At 41.1% G+C, this 19,510-nt stretch overlaps 2 protein-coding genes across 5 annotated transcripts in view; one reads left to right on the top strand and one right to left on the bottom strand.

Moving 5' to 3' along the window:
- TAX1BP1 (Tax1 binding protein 1) overlaps positions 1–10,723 on the top strand; it is a 106,397-nt gene extending 95,674 nt beyond the window's left edge. For all 3 annotated transcript variants that reach the window (XM_019508637.1, XM_019508635.1, XM_019508636.1), the window contains 2 exons: positions 8,835–8,920; positions 9,558–10,723. In XM_019508637.1, coding sequence (XP_019364182.1) covers positions 8,835–8,920; positions 9,558–9,759 — 288 coding nt within the window. In that variant the 3' untranslated portion in view covers positions 9,760–10,723. The remainder of the gene's footprint in view (positions 1–8,834; positions 8,921–9,557) is intronic.
- A 1,170-nt stretch (positions 10,724–11,893) lies between these two features.
- JAZF1 (JAZF zinc finger 1) overlaps positions 11,894–19,510 on the bottom strand; it is a 213,760-nt gene continuing 206,143 nt past the window's right edge. For both annotated transcript variants that reach the window (XM_019508638.1, XM_019508639.1), the window contains exon 4: positions 11,894–14,224. In XM_019508638.1, coding sequence (XP_019364183.1) covers positions 14,048–14,224 — 177 coding nt within the window. In that variant the 3' untranslated portion in view covers positions 11,894–14,047. The remainder of the gene's footprint in view (positions 14,225–19,510) is intronic.

Consider the following 19,510-nt stretch of genomic DNA (forward strand, 5'->3'; position numbering starts at 1 on the left):
CCTCTTAGTGTCATCGGCAAATTTGAACAGGGTGCTTTTTACCCCCTCGCCCAAGTCACTGATGAAGATGTTGAACAGTGCGGGACCGAGAACCGAGCCCTGAAGAACCCCACTGCCCACATCCCTCCAGGTTGAAAATGACCCATCCACCACCACTCTCTGGGTGCAACCCTCCAGCCAGTTAGTGACCCATTTGACTGTGGAAGTGTTGACACCACAGGCTCCTAGTTTTTTATTTTTCTCCTATTGTAGCTGAATAAGATATATGGTAGTGCCCATTGAGTGCAGTCTTCCTTAGCACTGACTCTTTCAGGTCATGGTAAGCCATGCATTTTGACTTCCTCTTCACTCCCACAGCTGAGCTTCACCACTTTCCCTTTTCCAGTGATTCCTGTTTCTTCACCAGCCTTAAATGCCTGGTAAACATCACCAAATGGGGCCCCAAACAGTTTACCCACAGTCTATCACTTCCTCTCTCAGCCTGTCATATATGATGTGGCCTTGCCCTCCATGAGATGAAGTTGGACCAGGTAGCCCTGTGCCTCATCTTTATATACGTTTTTGGAGTATCCCAGGACGCATGACAAGAACACCTGGTTCCAGTAATGAGTGGGGTGCTAATTAGCACATGAATTCTTTGTGGGGGGGTATCTGGAATACGCACACGTGCTGAGCTCTGAGGTCACCGTAGCTTGAAACACTGTTGATTTGGATGGGGCTCAGCCCAACGAGCTATATGGTAAATCATGAGTCTTTGCATACTTTGCACTACAAATAAGTTAGGTGCCAGTGCTGCTCAAAAGTATGTTAATGAAGTGTCTGTGCTAAAACTAACAGCAGTTTCAAAAAAAAAGGTAACATGAATTCTGGATGAACTTAGTGCATAGGTACTATATGCAAATTGCTACAGCCAGTTCACATTTCAAGGTTGTTATTTTCACATTTGCTCCTGATTTCCATGTGCTCAGGGAGAGTAGGGTTTGGCAGTAAGGAGAGGAAGAATGGGGTTGCCAGGGGAAAAAGTTGGGGGAGGCAGAGAACAAAAGAACTCCCTGACCCCCAAGATCTATTTTCCCTGCTGTAGCAGCAAGAGGGGGATGAATTCAAGGCAAGCCTTCAAGTACTATAACCTATACCTGGAAAATTATAACAAATTAAAACATCCATATATAGAATTGGGGTCATCTTACAATTTAAGTTGTCTTCTATTCAAGTAAATACAGTATATGTTCAGGAGCTATTTTATCCATAGGGTGCAACCCACCCTGTTCAGAGCAGTGACAGGACCTGCTCTGGGAATAGGTCAGGGTTGCATAACAATGGAAGCCGGTATCTATAGGATCTCAGCCTCATTTGAAGAAGAAGTTAGAAAGTGAATAGGGCAGGGAATTTGAAGAAGAACAGATTATATCCTGATTAGACAGTTGAATGCTGTTCTGGAGACCTGGGTTCTATCTCTGCCTAATGTATAGTTCCTGTGTAATGCTAGGCAAGTTGTAGAAACCAGCATTTTCAGTGTGTGTGTTCCTTATTTTTTGAGTGACTGTGCTAAGGCCCTGAAATGCAGAACTGCTGGGCTCTCATAACTAGCTGAAGCTTCCCTCTCAAATATTCCTGATCTCTGAGCAGGGAAAGAGGAGACCAGAGGTTCCCATCCCACTTCTTGTACTTGCTGTTTTAAGTTCCCAACAAATTCATTAGTCTGAATATTAACTAAGGCTGTGAATCTCAAGATTAGAAGTCAAGATCCTTTTTCTCAGGTTGCCATTCTGGCTGAGGGCTGTTGCAAGGTCACTGAAAGCCTGTAATTCAGATCTGTATTATCTCAACCCTAAATTTTATCACTGCACCACACTGTTTCTCAATCACTAAAACCTCTTGTTTTCTTTCTGTCACCAGCATAAACTACAGGGTGAGAGTCCAGGATTTCTGATTATCCATATTGTACTCATGACAAGTAAATTGTCACCTCCACTCTTGGGGGGGAGCCCTGTTTCCCAGACCCTGGGGCTTTGCAGTCCCAATTCCTGCCCCGTCCCAGCTGGGTGGCAAAGGGAAGCTAGAAAGGACTGGAAACCAGACTTGGGGGCAGCTTCTCTGCCCCAATTCTTGGTTTTATGAGAGTTGCAGTTTCTGCCCCTGTCCCTACCACCCAGCTGGATGGCATTTAAAGCCAAGGGGCTGGGAACTGGGGCAGGGAGATGGTTGGGGGTGGGGGTTAGTCTTCTCCTGGGCTGGTGGACTCCGGCCCTGGGCACATGTCCTCTCCCACTTCCCAGACCTAGCCTCTTCCCCTCCAATACTCTCCTCTAGGTTGAACTGGAAGAGTGCATCAGGCAAGGGCTGTTCTCTGGTGTTAGGAACCGTCCCGGGGCTCCAGGAAGATTCCAACCACAAGAGAATGCCCCCCCACCTGTCCTGCTGATCTGTGGGATGGGGTGGGTCCCCACTGGGCTCCCTGAGAGCTCCTCCCCCCCTCCCCCCCCAGGTGCACTGCCAGAGAGCAAGTGCTCCCCCTTGGACAGAGAGAGGGAAAACAGGATTGCGGTATACTGAGTGACATCAACACCTAAGAGAAGTGTACAACCATTCATGTTAGTGCAGGCGGGGAGAGATCTTTCTGGTTAGAAGAAGCAGAACTTTCTTGTGGAAGAGGCATTTTTCTTCTGCCAAAAAGCCCTTGAACTGCTGCTGTATACTCCCTTTGTGTGGGGGGAGAGACTGCACAAATGTGTAATATCCGTATGTAGCTTAAGTAACAGCAACGAGGATATAATTGTCTGACATCCTAAGAGGGGAAATGTGGAACCGATTGCAGATGGCAGTGCGCCTAGAGTAACTGCCTAGCAACTCCTAAAGAGCATTGTTAGCATAGTAAGTATGCATGTGGATGCTGTACTCGGGGGGAGAGAAGTAAAAATACCCTCTAATGGCTCACCTTGTTTTCCCTTTTGCTCTGAGGAAGTGGATAAGAACAAAAACAGAGTGGAAGCTGGTCTCTTTCAGTAGGAACTAGAAAAGAACCTCCTTGAAGCCCAGAGTGGTTGTTTAGCATTTTGCTTAATGTTACTCACTGTACAAAGGGGGTCAGGACAAGTGATTTGAAAATGCATGTATTTAATTCCAGTCCATATGTGTAAAGCACCCAAGTAACAATTTTCTTTGTTGATTCTTTTATGGGCCAGTTGGGTGGGGATCTTGTCATTAAGCACAGGACCAATATTGTTTAGTTTGTTGTTACATATTAATGATCTGTAAAGCTCTTGAATGATGTTAGATTCCAGACAGGGTTTTCCCCGCCCTTCCCAGTTGGTTATCTAAAACCCACAAACCCATTAACTATTTTTATAGTAATAATAGGAAAAGGCAAAATGTGAATGTAATATTAAAAACAAATTTAAGTAAATTTATGCTCTGACTTGTGGAACTCATTGTGAGAGGATCTCTTAGAGATAACTAGTTCGTTAAAAATAAAAGAAAGGTGTGCTTGTAGTCCATTGACAATGAGGCAAAGTGATTAATGTCCAGCTCCTTCTGTACTGTAACTTTTAGTCATATTCTACTCATTTGTGCTTTTGATCTGAGTTCTCATGTCAAGATTTATCTTCTGTGGGACAATGACCCATATGGAAGGGCTAAATAGGCTTTTCAGCTTTGATGTAAATTGTTATAACCTGTGTAGATAAAAGGGGGCATCTTCAGTTATACTAGATGGGAGAAACTTGGAGCTGAAGACTTGAAGACACTGGAACTGTGAAGACACTGTGAAGTAACATGGTGGGAGACGAGACCTGACTAAACTGGGAGTTTAATCCATCTCTAAAGTATCAGGAGTAGGCCACTGCTGAAATCAGGAAAATAGATCAAATACTTTTTTTTTTTTTTAAATCTATTTCTCTGTAGTCCCAGTTACTTCAAAGTAGAAGAAAAGATAATGCTACTGCTGTTATTAGGTCTTAGTTACTTTATTGATTCAGCATGTAGTTCAATATTCAGGGCAGTCAGATGCTGTTGTGATTTGTACTGAAAATGATTGTGGAAATAGTCTCAGAATGAGTGCCAAAATCGTCAAGCAGTGTGCCTTGATTTTTTTTTTTTTTTAGTAATGTGTTCATCTCCTTTTGTCTTCCGATTCAGTTTTCTATATCTAAATTTGAGCTGATCTTGGAGTCTAACACTCCTAGAGTGTGGGACAACCATGAACTTTTGGTAAGATTTATTATATAAGAGTGGTTTAACTAGCAAAGAGTTACTGTTTTATTTTTTTTTTATTGTATGTCTAGTTTAGGGGTTTCCTCATGTCCTTTGTGTACTCAGACATGTCAATTCATATAGAAAATATTCAAGAATTAAGCAGAGTGGAATGAAATACATCACAAAGTACTGTTCCAGTGTCTTCAAGTAATAGTTTTGAACCTGTACAAAAGTCTCTAGTTAGACCAAAACCCAAGTCTTTTTTAGTACCATCAAGAACAGTCCATTCACCATTGTATGACCATAAAAACTAGTTTCTCATAAATATGAATATTGTATACATATATAATTTAGCATGATACTCTAATTTTTTAAAGCAAAAAGATGTACTGCAAAAGGACTGAGAGGCCATTTGAACAGTAAATAGAAGCTGAATTTTGGTCTTTGTTCAAGTGCTACAAAAATCACTTTCAAACAGAGCTCAAGCAGACAAAACTTGCAGGGTAACAAGTAACTTAGAATCATGTTTAAAATAAAGAGAATGTATTAGTAAAATTGCCATAAATAACTAGATAGAGAAATGAAAAATAAGCAAAGCAGGTCTGATGGCAAAATTTTATTTAGCCTGGAATGTAAATTGTGATAGTTTAAAATAATTATTTCATGTAGCTCTCAACCCTTATTATGAAATAGATTGCATTCTTAAAAATTCTGATATTATCATCTTATCTTTAGTTTCTGTGCAGTGTGCTACTGGAGTAGAAAAGTACGTGCAGTGAAGCTGAATCTAAAGTACAATCCATTATTTGCTGACACAGCTAATAGAAATTGACAGGGTTTTGGCAGTTATTTGTTACTTGATCGGTGGTAGGTGATGCAAAGCATACAGAAGTACCATTTTATCTGTTTCAATCTTTGTTGGTCAAATATATGTACTAGTACAAAGGGTTTTTCTTCTACAGTGTAGCATAAAGCTGTATAATTGTTATGGTGCACTACAGTTTGTATGGAGAAAACAAATCATCTGAGCAGTAACCCAACACTTGCTTTCAGAGGAGTGTCCATTACTATTGAGGCAGTCTTGTTAACCTTCTGTTCAGGTCATTGCAAGTGATCCTTAGTAGGTGGTGTTAACCAGAATTTAACTGGCATGATGGACAGGCAGGGGAGAGAATGACACTTGCCATTCATACTTGTTATATTGTATAACTTAGTCATTAACTTTTTCATCTGTAGTTGTCCCTGCTAATAGTTAATACTAGTAATTGCTAATTGTTGACTCCAGAAAGTGCTGTTTAATGACCCTAGTAACATTATTACCCTTGTGCATGACTTCTAGTCTGCCATTCTGCATTAAAGGTGAATAGCAGGGGTATCACTCTTGTCTGGCTCTATAGGCCAGATCAGTGGTGTGGGGCTAATGTGTGGGCCTGATCAGGTCCATGGACCTTGTCCCCTCTCTTTTTCCCTTCCCCCAACATACTGAAGCCTGCTCCAGCTTGTCTAGGACCTGCACTATGTGTAGTATGGATCCTGGAGCCTCTGGAAGGAGTGCCATGTGTAGCACAGTTCAGCCAGGTTTGTGCGGTGCAGATCCCAGATTGGCCAGAGTGGGTGCTGCGCTGCACTGCATGTGGTGCCCATCTCAGCTGAACTGCACCACCCGTGCACCTGCTCAGGTCCTGGACTGGCTGGAGCTGGCACTGTGTGGTACAGTTTCAGACCAGGTGCCACATGTGGCTTAGTCCAGCTGCGGGTATGTAGCATGGATCCCAGACCAGCTGACTTCACATGATGTGTCTCTCCCCAGCCTCCATAGTAATATGTACAGGGATGGTGTGGCATGTGATGTGCCTCGTATGGATTTGCTCAGACCTGGGGCAGCACCGAGGACCGGATGGCAGGGCTTTGCAGGGCCATATATTTGATACCCCTGGTGTATAGGTATGGCATGAAAGGAATTTGGAGGAAAGTGACCAATTGGTAAGCAAAGTGCCATCTGTCTTGCTTTCTGGACCCTTGTGCCATGTATCTAAGCAGTGGTCTAGCCATAGAAATGACAGTTATAAGAAATCCTCTCTTATGGGACAGCAACCCTGGAGAAATGTGTGTTCTCATGGCACATGTTTCTTTCAGATGTGAAATTAGTTTGGGGCCCTTACTGCTTCTGCTTTTAAAGCAGGTACCTCTGGCTGCCAGGACATCTGGTGCTACCTAGAAAGGGGCTGGCATGCCCCGTGGGCAGTGAGGGGTGACAGGCAGGGGTGTGGGGAAGACCAGCCCTGCCTGATACCCCTAGCTTTCCCCCTTGCCCCTGCCTGACACCCCACACTGCCCAAGGGGCCCATTGGCCCCTTCCTGGGTGACCCCAGGGACTCTGCTGGCCACAGGAGCCTGCTGAAGGCAGAACTGGTGAGGGGCCCAATTCTGCTTTCAGCAGAGCCCCCTGCCTGCCCACCCCACAGCAGCGGGTAACTCTTGAGCTGTGGGGAGGCCTGATCCTTCCCTCTGCTGTGGCAGTGGCCCTGTAGGGCTGGGCTACCAGTGCGCTGTGTGCTGCCTGAGCTTCCAGGGACCCAATCCAACTTCCCAGGAGCCCTCCAGCACACCGCCTCTGCCACAAGCCTGCCTGGGCTTCCAGCACCTCACACACTGATGTGGGGTCAACTTACACTATGGATCTGCAAAAATCCTACCTTTTTTGTGCAGAAATATGGGGTCAGCTTGTACACTGTATCAATCTATAAACCATAAAGTATGGTACTCAGAATATGGTTTTCCATTTTTTGTCCATGTTTCTCTCAGGGTTTTCAGTTACAAGACAAAGTTGTTAGAACATAGTATTACTACATTTTAGATCTTTAGATCACAACCAGTAGTTTTCCCTCATTAGTATTAGCACTGTCCTCCAGGGTGAAAAAGAACAAATAGTGCCTTGAAAATCCACATGCCTCTTTCAGTGCAGGTGCTAGGCAAGCAAGTTAAATGAATGTGTGTTGCTAGCATCTGCTGCACCAAGGCCCACTAGCTGCTTAATGAAAATGTTAAGTGGCTGAAACTAAACATCTGTTGTTCAGGGGGAGAAATGTGGAAGGAATCTTCACATCCTGTCTCATCTCTGTTGGGTTTCATGAGGAAACAGTGTGCCCATTTAACAGAAAATGGGGAATAGAGGGGTAAGAGTTGTTTGAAAGCATTTAAAAACAACCATGCACACTAGACATGTAATTGCAGCCATCCTTTTGTATGTACACATTTGTTTTTTGGAGGGGCGGGGCGAAATTTGCAACATCACGATTCATGATTCATGTGTAAACCGCACCACTGGAATTGAGAGAAATGAATATAGAAAATGGAACATCTGGTGGTTCAGAGGTTTTGCCATATTCTGTAGAGCGGCAGAGCTTACTTATGAGACGCATCCTACTTTCCTCCTCTGTACGTAGAATGGAACCAAGATGTGTAGAAACAACCAGGCTTTTTGTAGCTTTGTACTTCATGCAAAGAACGTATGCGCAAGTCTAAGTCTCCCCCCACTTTTTTTTCCTTTCTCCTATTCTTTGTGTCCTTCATTCAGCTGTGCTACACCACAGCAGCCATGCAGGCAAATTTTAACTGAGACATTATTATAAATGAAACCAAAACACTGCATTGCTGTGGTTTTTCCCTTGCCAGAAAATAAGTAGCAGAGCTAAATTGAAGTACTGGTACAGGATATTTTGTAGCTATTCAGCTGCAGAATTTTACATCACAGATGGATTAGGGGAGCATGGAGGGAGGGAGGAGAGGGTATATTGTGCAGTGGCAGGCCTGCCTTGATAGAGGTTCTCAGGCAAACCTTGTTGTCCATCAGCATAGTGATCCTCATTAGTGCATGCTGAAGCTATTTATTTGCTGTTAGTGTTCATGAAATGAAAGTACGATTGACAGAGCTGATGAGAGGAAGCGGCCAAACAGGGCAATTTAGCTGATGTGCCTGACTGCTGTGTGAAATGTGACATGCTTGGCTGGTGAAAGCAGCATATACAGATCACTCAAAACTGACTGGCGAGGACCAAGCATGTGAATCTAAATCAATGTTGTTTTCCCTCCGCTGAAATTCAAATTGACATATTCTAAGAGTCTAATGTGACAGTCTGTTATCTAGAATTTTAGTTATGAATTTTAGTCCTCCAGTAAAATGTTGTTATGGCTTGTAATCTGGGGCCCAGCATTGGGTTTAACACAGCTTTTTTGTTGTAATCTGACCCCCAGGCATTTCAGGCATTTGTAGTAAGGTGACCTGTGTAGAAAATTCAGACGTATTAAACTGAGCCCCCGCATACATCTGAAGATGTGCCCGTTGGGAGCAAATTTGCTTGATGCTTACCTGTGCATTAGATTAGTAAAGTTTCTTGCATAGATGCACTTGCATGGATTTAGCTGTTTGTGCATGGTCAAAAAGCAGTTTATTTAGCTTTTTGTTAGTAGGCATGTCTGTTGTCTTGGTTGTTATATATTTTAATCAAAATACCGGAGCACAAGTTCTTAAATAAGAGAGGAAAACCTAGTTCCTAAGCTTTCTCCTGATAGCAAAAGTAATTTCCCCCAAAACAGTTTCTTGTGGAGGCTATATATTTTACTGCGCTCTTATTCTGCAGGAGGATGATAACACTGTACCTTCTGCTCCTGAGCCTCCAAGTCTGCTTTTGCATGAGCGGGGAACAAGTTTTTGTTTTGATTCCAGGTGAGTTTATATCTCTTTATTGTACTGTTGTGCAGTGGAATAGATAATCTTATATTCCTGGATTTATTCACTCAAAGGAATGCTGCTAAATTGCCCAGAATTTTCTGGCAGCATTTGTGTTATGATTATTTATCAGGGAATTATTTATTAGGGAAGGCTGTTACCATTCTGGCTCATTTCACTGAATGTGGCAATATTATGGGAACATGAATGAAAAACTGCTTTTTTATTTCTTTTCTTTCCAACCTAATTGACCCTGAGTTTACAGCTTTTAAAAAGTGTTGCATTTGCTAAGAGCAAGTATTTATGAGTAGGGGAAGTGGTTTTCCATGAAACTGCTTGGCCATTAAGATGTTCAGTAGCTTTGTATTCCAGCTTTGTAACTGGAATTATGTCAAAATGATTCAAGTTTTGTGATTTTGAAATGTCAGTGTAGAGCTATTTTAATATACTGAACATTTTGCTAATGTCAGGTTTAATCAGTTTTAAGTTACCTGGACTTTTTAAGGCCTGACCCAACTCTCATATAAATCAATGGCAACACCCCCATTGACTTCAGTAGCATCAGTATCAGATCTTTTATTTTTGCTTCTGTCAATTATATTAATGGTTAATTTTCTTTCTCCCCCCACCCAAGTTTTGATCTGCACAAGAAGTGTCCACTCTGTGATGTGATGTTTCCACCTAACTATGACCAGAGCAAGTTTGAACAACATGTTGAAAGTCACTGGAAAGTGTGCCCCATGTGCAGTGAGCAGTTTCCTCCGGACTACAATCAGCAAGGCTTTGAGAGGCACGTGCAAACTCACTTTGATTCAAATGTGTTAAATTTTGATTAGAGGAGGCATTTGCGTTTTTCTTTTCTCAACTTAATTGCAAAAAAGACCTAGAGTGGGCAGTCCACCTATAGAACAGGAACATGCAGCTTTCATATAACTTAATGCAGATTTCTGCTTAAGTGCTAGTAATGCTCTACTGTGTAATTGGATCCCAGGCATATCTTTGGCTATCAACTGTTACTGGTTTAGACTCTCGATGTAACATTTTAGAAGGAAAAAAAGCCTTACGTATCTGTATTTATTCCTGTTCAGTGAAATTTGTAAGGAGACAGGGATAACTTGGTTGTGATTTATCCATAGAAAAAGTAGACCCAATTTCTTGTTGCTGTACTATTTTACAGGATGAACAGAGGTATCTCTTGACCATGGTAATTGGAGCATGATTAAACATTAAAGCATAGAGTATGTAATAAACAGATGTTTCACATAGTAATCTTGTGTATTATTTCTTTGGATATAGTTGATGCATAAAGTTATGTAACTTACCTAATGGAAATATAGTTTTCTAATCCATTTCTGAAATGTAGTTGCATGTCTTATGAGATTTACATGCTTGTAACAAAAAATAAATGGCAAATACTTTACTTTTACATATAAAAATATTTGTTTTAGGGGATAACCTTCAACTAAGTAATGTTATACTGTAAGACAGTATTTTTATTAATTGAAATAAATTGCTGTGCTTAGATTACTTAGAAATAATTATATAAAAATCACCACCAATCAGTTGCATTTGCATTCAGTAAAAAACCTTGTATTCTTTTTGATTGGGTTTCTTTCTTCTCCGTTTTAATTGTGCACATTATTTTACATTAAGTACCAGCAGCACATATATCCAAACACTTCAAGGAATTACTTAACAATGTATTATCTAAACTGAGAAAGTTATTTTTTTTGGATAATAAGTTGCTCTCTACCTGTTGTACAGTAGTCTTGTTGCATTAAAAGCGAAGTTGTTCCTGAAGGCTGGTTTTCCCTGTTTTATCATTCACTCAGGAAAACGTGACTTGATTTAAAAAATGTTCTTGGTGTGAAAGATGACTTCACTATTTGTCAAACACAAATGGTTGCTTATCTCTATCTTTTTATCTGGATGAGATGCTTGAGGTATTAAGGTACTGAGTAATTTTTTCTGTATTCCTTTTTTATTTACATAGATAATACAGTTTTTCAAGGGTGACCAGCAACCATGTTATATATAAATAAAATAACCTTGGTTTAAAATTTAGGGCAACAGAATTTTAGAACCTAAAATTAACACGCAGGACCAAGTGGTGGTTGCATATTCAGCCAAAGATTGCCCTAAAATTTAAACTAAGGTTTTATTTATTTATATAAATGTTGTCAATCATGTGCTCTATCTATCTATAGAGAGATGTACATGATTGACAACATTCAACTATTTTAGTGCATATTCAGCAGTATTTTGTTTGGTTCATCTTTCATTCTTACTAGTATATAAAACATATGCACAGAACATGTTTGAAAAGATAAAAATAAAGACTTAAGAAGTCCCACTGTGATGGCTGTAGAGGGCACCAAAGACAGAAAACAACCTCAAAACCAGTTTGTGTTGAAGCACAGGTCGATACTTGTTTTGCCAGAGTATTCTAGGAAGATTTACAGAGTAAATTCCCTAGAGTGTGAGTGACAGAGTGGTTTGTATGTATTTATAAATATAAAACATATACGTGGTGCTCAGCTGGGCATCAAAACCACTGGAGTATTTAGGAGTTAAAAATGTTTTTCCCTAAAGAAAAGAAGAATATCCAAGGCCACTAAATAAGGGCTAAATTGGATCAAAGGAGAATATGTAAGGATCAGTTTTTAACTGATGAATCTTGAATCTCATGTGGTATATGAACAGAATGGACACCATCACAGCTTTCTTATATAAAGAAAGGAGGTTGGCCCCGGGGGAGCGGGGACACTGCTGGATACAACTAAAATATGCCACATATTGTAGTGTTGATTTTTGCTAAGAACATCTTGTTTCATTCTACCTAATTGATACTTAAATGGGTTGCTGAATGCTCTGCTGCTTTTACCATAACAGGGAACTGAATAATGCATAAAAATAGCATTAGTGTATGTAAACCAAACTGATCACTCTTAAAACCAAAGACGAGTCATATTTGTTTTTCAGTCAGAGGCAGTTTATTTTAAATGTGATTTGATTTACATTTATAAGCAGCTTTCTTGACAGGAATTCATTAAGTTGCCTTCAGTTCTAAAACAAACCTCTGTCACTTTCGAACTTAATGTACTTTGTCCCCAACAAAACATATGAAAATATAATTTAAAGCACACTTTTCACAGACACAGTACAATACATTCACTATACACAGTATAACAAAATAGTCCCATCTTTACCTGTTTAATAATACTGTCACAATGAATAGGTAAATAGAAACTGGAATTTCATTTTGATAGTTGAAAGGAATTGACATGCAACAATGACATTTTATGACTGTTTAGCTGTTAAACTTGCTTATCCAACCTGTAGTTTCTTGCAGTAGGAGCTGAGACAATACTTGCTCTCCAGACTTATTGCCAAACTATAGAAGAAATGGCCAAATGGGGCTTTTATGTACCAACAAATTGATTCTTAAGTCTGCATCATCCTTTATACCTAATTGAAAGCATTGCATTGTACAACCACTGTTGTCTGTTCAAGATTGAAATGGATGGAATATATGTAAAAGGAGAAACTGTTTACACTTTCAGAACCCCTAAGTGAGTATTCAGCAGTTCTAAAAGGAAGTTCATTTATCTAGTTCAAAACATTTTGAAGGCCAGCAATCATCTTTTTTTTTAAATGGAGAGGCTATTTCCCATTTGTCTGAAAATCCACACCAGGTTAAGGAAAAAGAGAAATGCATTTTAAATACATATTTTTTTCATGGGATATAAGCCTCAATTTGGGGGGAAGAGGTTGCATAAATAGACTATTGGTAAGCTAAATTGGTAATCTGAGAGCAGCACTTGTGAGAGAATGCTCAAAGCAGGATGATAAGGTAAGCAATAAATATTCAGTTATGGTCCAGACACTAAGTTATTTTGTGATGACTCGTTTTATGTCAGTCTTTGTCCACCTCCTGCAAGAAGCATTTCAGCATCATAAAGGCTCATATGTTAATTTTCAGCAAATGGATTTGTAAAGCTAAACAGACATTTCCAATCAGAATGCAGTGACCTACAATAAGAGGCAAAAATATACAAAAAAAATCTTAAAATACAATGAACATGAAGGAGGTTCAATAGAAATTCCCTTAACGCAAATCATGTACCTCCTTAAAACATGCTTAGGTTTTTTAAAAACTTTTATTTGCAACCACAGGCACATGCTAGTACAGTAGTTGCAAGAATTGGCAACACATAAAACATAAAATCTGTTGGCAATAGAGAACTACAAAGTGCTTTAAAACTTCATCTGAGATGAAGATATAATTTTCTCACACACACACAAATTTGCACTTAAGTATTTCCAAGCGTCTTTCTAACAGCATAATTCAGGGGAAAATATTTAGTTGGACTTGGAATCTTGGTCCTCAAAAGTCTGATGGGCATGAACTTAATATGACATCTTGTACAAAAAAAAAAAAAAGGAAAAGTAGTAGTAATTCCTAACACTAAAGTGATTGTTTACTAGTTCAAATGGCAAGATCTTTCAGCATTTCAAGAAGAAAAAAATTGCAAGATAATATAAAATACAGCAAGCACACCTTTTATGTATGTTATTTAAGTATGAAAATATTTTTAGCATATTATGTTAAACATTCTTATTTATATTTCCAATACCTAAAGACTTGCTACCCCACTGATAACTTCATTACAATAAGGCATGTTAACCAGGTTGACAATGTTGGTATTGTTTTGGTTTTGTACATACGTTAACTGATGTGTTTGAAAGTCTTCAATCACATTACAATCTTGAAATGATGTCAGTGCCAAGCTTCCCTCCCCATACTCATATTTAACACTGCAGTACAACTAAATATGCAACACCCCTATTTTTTAAAATTTTTTTTTGGAGAAAAATGTTCTGAAGAATCTATAGCTTTTTAGCACCTTATCTCAAAGTAATGAAAATGGGTATGATGATTACATGTGCAAATGTACAAAATCATTAACTCTACAAAGATACATCATTCCAAAATTACAGAAAAATTTAAAGCATGCATTTAATTTTTTAAAGGGTTGCTGAATGCTTCCCCTGAAAAAGGTGGCTGTTTTCAAAATCAGCAACTGCTGGTGAGGATTTCTTGGCACATTTGTGACCAGCATGTTATTGCTGCATCTTCCTGATAATCTCAGCAGACACTGGGGGATGGAAATTGATTGTGTGGTGCCGCAGGCCCTGAGCTGTCTTGTAACTCTTTCCACAACGACATTTGAATGGTTTGCGTACACGGATCTGTGTTCTGTGGCCATTCTTGGCATGGTACTTGATACCGTTCACATTCTGAGAGAGAGAGTGAAATATTAGTTGTCAAATGGTCTAACAATGTTTTTGGCTTCCTGTTATAAAATAGAAATTGACTATTAAATTTTATGGGACAAAATTGAACAACTATTAGGAACTATCTTTAGGTGTTCACTGCAGTGCAAGTACTTCTCTTATTCATTCAAGATGTGACTAAAGGCTGAGTCCTAGGAATAATTTTGTTCTATATACACAACAGCAGGTCCAACATAACCTTGGTAACTGTTTTCTATCATTAAATGTTGACATTTTCCAAAATACTATACAGTAGTATCAGAAATAATGTTCTACATTTTCTGACAGTTTCAGTGAGAGTTTTTTTAGATGTAACGCTCACATTAGCAAACCAGGGGCAGTAGGTTGACCAGGAAGTGGCACTTGAGTATCCAACAACCTTTCAGAAGGTTCAGGGTAGTTGTCAGTGTTGTAGGGCAATATCTAGAGAAATGACTATACAAGTAACAGTCACTTCCATGGAGAACTTTATAAACAGACAGAAGCTCCTATCATTCCCCAATATCCACTTAAAGATGCAAATAGTAGAAGAATAACCATGGTATTGTTGGGCAGGAGAGTGGTTTTTCTATCACCCACCTTTGTTTTCCCTTTAAGGAAACAAAACACCAAAGGCGTCACTGACGTTGTCTAGAAGAATCCTCTCAAGTACTTAGTTTCACCTGCAGGATCAGAGCACTGGCAGCTCTTTTGACAGACAGCTCAAGAGTTTTTTTGAAGACTGATTGAAAACTTACTTGTCTTCTCTGATATTGCCTCAAGTTTTTCTGATAGATAATGTCATGTACAGAGCAGCTTCTGTGGGATGGAGAACTCATCCGCTTTGATGTTCCTTTCCTGTATACTATCTGCTCCCTCTTCAAGAGGCTTTCATAATATCAATGCTGACCTCTCCACGTGGTAATATTTTCCAGAGGAAAGGCCCTTTGAATGTTTGGCAACAATAATAAGGCTACAGCATTGCAACTCAAACTATATCTTCTCTGAATTTCTAGATTTCAAGAGTCTCCAACACTGCTTGCTTACACTAACATAGACGTCAAGTAAGGGCACAGCTGGTAGGACAGGAATATCATCAGAGACTCCAGAACACTACTGAACATTGCTTTTTACTATATTAAAGCAAGACAGGTTTTTCTTTGGTACACCTGAGCCTACTAGCACAAAAAACATGAGCTTAGTGCATGAAAACTAGGAGCATTCAGTCTGTTGATCAAGAGCTGGTGGGCAACTTGCTAGTAACACCCTTCATCAAAGGGGAATTATAGTGGCCTGATAGTATTTTGTTCCCTTACACAATAGAGCCACGGTGACAAAACTGTGGCTCCCAAGCCTTATGTGGCTCACTGGTGTGGTACTCTTCGGGGACTTCTCTGCCAAAGCCATGTCCGCTTCTCCCTGAAGGGGCTCGGGGGCTGCCAGAGGTGGGGGCTGCAGCCACGCTGCTTACTCCAGAGTGTGCTCCCTGTGGGGAAAGCTGGAGCAGGTCGGCCGTGCAGGGGGTGGTGGTCACCTCCAGTCCAGGTCGCTCAGCACTCCAGAGTGGAGCGGGGGATGGCTTCAGTGGAGGATCGGATGGGGCTCCCAGGGTGAGTAACTCTAGCTACCACTGCAATAGAGAGCAAGCTGGGCTTCTTTGGATGAAAAGCTCACCTTAAGTTAAATCGAGGTAGAAACTGGTGAAGTTCAGACAGAGCTGAGCAATTGGTCTAGCCAGAAATAAATGCTTCCCTTCATTTATTATCCTTTGCTGTGAACCCTACCTGCAGTTAGGCACTTAATTTTGGTTGCTTCAAAACTCTAGGGGCTAAAGCACTTGTTACTGCGAAGGCAGATGAGCATTCAAACCCCTACTCTAAATCAGGCAAAGCAGAAATGTAGTCTTGAATCTGGTATCCCAGCTGAGTATCAAGCTGTTAAGTTCTGAGGTGCGTTGGGTGAACAATCTCTCCTCTTGAAGCTACTTAAAGTTGTGTAAATAAATATACAGTGGGCCAGGTCAAATGAAAGAAAAAGACCAACTCCACAGACCAGTAGTCCTAGTACTTATATAGGATGGGGGAAACAGAAGCGCAAGCATCTTTTCCAGTCACTGCTTTCACAAACTGCAACAGCCCCTACAGGAGAGAGCTGAGCCTTCTCCGGAGCTCTGGAAGACTCAGGTTCAAATCTCTGCTCTGCTTGATCTAAAGCAGGGGTCAAAACTAGGCCTTATGCATCCTGAGGGAATGTCCTAGCCCAGGTGTGGGCAAAACAGTGGATCCAATGGCCAGCTGGACTCCATTTCCCAGCAGCCCTTGCCCATGTCACTGTGGCCAGTTTTCACTGAAACCCCAGTAGTAGCAGTGCAGGGCCTAGCAGCATTGGCAGGGCATGTGGTTGGGCTGGGGTCTTGCAGTGGTGACAGTGTGGTTCGGAGCCGGGGTAGAGCTGTCATCCGCTACTTGGATACCCCCGCCCAAGGAGTGTGGGCAGCAGATCACAGCCCTGCCCTGGCTCCAGACCAGCTAGTCTCTGTGGAAACACTGGCCCTGCGCTGTCACTGTGCCACTGCTACTGGGGTCTCCGTGGAAACTGACTACAGCAACACAGACAAGAGCTGCTGGGGAATGGAGTCCACCATGGGCTCAGTCCGGCCAGTGGGCCAGACTTTTTCCACCCTGCTCTAGCCAGTAGATTACTGGCTTTTTCTGAAGAGAAGGACAAGTACATGACTCCTATGCAGGTAACTTCTGGTTTAGGTGTGCTCAAAATGTACTGCAGGATTGAGCCAGGCTTGTAAAACAGACATGGGGGTATCTAAGCCTTCAGGTTAAGCTATGGCGCTGAATAGGATCAGTACTTAAATGGCTTTGCATATATCCACCAGTGGAAACTTATGTGCCTACAGTATTTAGCAGTAGCCAAAAAATGATTTTAAGGATGTCAGTGGGCTTGCCTGTGCAAGACATTTACTGTGGAGCTGCCTAATTAGCTCTGCAGTAAAGTGTCAGTGTCTGTGCGCTGCCCTATTAGGCTGCAGTAAACTAATAAACGCTGCCGTAGGTTATTACTTGTAAATACAAGTACTATTCTGAGGTGGTATTATTTACTGCACAGCAACACATGTGTAGACACTGACGGGGCTGGTGGGGGCGTGAGGGTGCTTCATTGTGGGGGCTGCCTGCCGGCTAGCCCCACACTGAAGCACCCTTATGCACCAGCCAGCCCCTCCACAGCATGCTTAATGGGATGGGAGCAGCCCTGGGCTGGCAGGCTGTCCCCCTGCCAGCTAGCACTGCTCCAACCCAGCTCAATGTGTTGCGGTCTTGGGCGCACATGTGAACACAACACCCAGAAACAAACTGCAGCACTATGTGTGTCAGAGTTTATTGTGCCACATTCATTTCACATGTAGATGTGCCCAGTGATGCCTAAATTGTGGATTTAGGTGCCACAGAAAAAAAATCAGAACAGATTTTAGCTATTGCAGGAAAGTAATCAAAGGTAAAAACGAACAAAGCAGCCAACCACAACTTAAACTCATTTTGGAAACTATAGTAAAGTCCAGAATAATAGGGAAAAAGGCCTTTCCCTTTTTTTAAAATCGAGAAAGTCTTTGATAATTATGTATACTAAACAGCAAAGTGTTTGGGTAAGGGTGGTATGGGGTTTAGTAAAATCTACAGATCATAAATACCTTCAGTTGGCATGGCAACATGATCATTTACTGAAACTTGTTTTTATTTGCTTGGCTGTTTGTTATTGGATTCTTTAATGATGTAATTTGAAACACCATGAGTACATACACATTTGGTAACAGAAAAGAAAGCAGAATAACCCACTCCAGGCAGATAAGTGCTAGGAAATTCCATCTTGAACTGAGCTATAGGGCTAACTGCGTTATAGAAGGTTTAAAATATAGTAAAAAGCTCAGATTTTGAGAAACCAGTGTAACATGAAACTTGATCTCCATCTCGGCCTAAAAGAAAACTGTTGTTAGAATTACAGTCAGCTCTTCAGCAGTTTTTCCACTGCACTAATGTAAACACTTTGTTGTGTGTCTGGGTTAAGTTCGTTGAGGTATGGAGGAAAACATTGCCAAATCCATATATCACTTTTACTGCTCTGGAAACTTGGGTTGCTGATTATATACTCTCACACATAGCTAAGAAAGAAGGCAGCAGTGTAGAGAGACATGTAGGAATTTTAGATTGGCTGAAAGAACAATCAAACTGGGACCAGAACAGGAAATATGAGCGATTCTACACGTCACTGGTGGTTTGTGCGAGTGCAGGGTCACTTTACACAGTAACACTGGTGAGGCTAAGGCATTAAAATTGCGACAAGGTAAAAGTCATTCAATAGTTGTGTAGAAACATCAAGATATTTGAGTTTGCTTTTTACTGTTTGGATATTTAAGAAGTTCTCTTAGGCAAATAGTGAAATTTTTAAAAGTTCTACTTGTCAGAAAACTGATTTACTACTATAGAAAACTGATTTGCTAAAATGCCATGTTTAACAGGTAGGGACAAGACTGGACAATTCAGAATATCCCCAAGTGTATAAACCTGGGCTGAGCTTGCTTCTACAGCAGCATGCTAAGGCTTCCTTGTAAGCCCACCTCCTCTCCTAAGCCCCAGGAGGCACAGACTTGATTCCTCCTCCCTATCCAGAGCACTGGACTTGTTCTTCCTTCCATGTCTTTCCCCTCCAGTCACTGTTTAGTGTTTCTTGCCTATCTTACCTCTCCCATGCTCCTTTGTTCAGAAATCAGTGTCTGTTAATGCCTCTGTCTGGGCTACTCTATGGCACACCCTCTTTGTTGCCCTCAGGAAGGCCTAGAGCCATTCCTTAATCACTTCCCATCAGCTCTGGGCTAGCAGGTTGGCCAAGGCCCACTTTATGTTCTTCGAAAGTGCCTCAAACTTTCTCAAGCTAATCAGGCAGTCACTATCAGTTTCAAGAGAAGGTGATTGCCTTTCCCAACTTCAGGGAGTTCTGGCCAGCAGATGTGCTGCTGAGGTCCACAGAAAGCATGGCCCCTACCAGGTACTTTCTTTGCACTACATAGTTTTTACAACATAGGGATTACTCAAGAGCAAGAGAACTCTGCTTACTAGGAAGAAGGGGTTTCTTATTTAGAGATTAGGGGTGTGCAAAACGGGCTGTATTTGATTTGGATCACTGTCTGAAGATTCGATACTGATTTGGAGAATCAGAAATTCGGCCATAGACACAGCTTTAAATGTTTTTTCTACATACCTCAAG

Source organism: Gavialis gangeticus, unplaced genomic scaffold (genome assembly GCF_001723915.1).
Source record: "Gavialis gangeticus isolate Ggan-Ray unplaced genomic scaffold, GavGan_comp1, whole genome shotgun sequence".
In the NCBI taxonomy this organism is placed as follows: domain Eukaryota; kingdom Metazoa; phylum Chordata; order Crocodylia; family Gavialidae; genus Gavialis; species Gavialis gangeticus.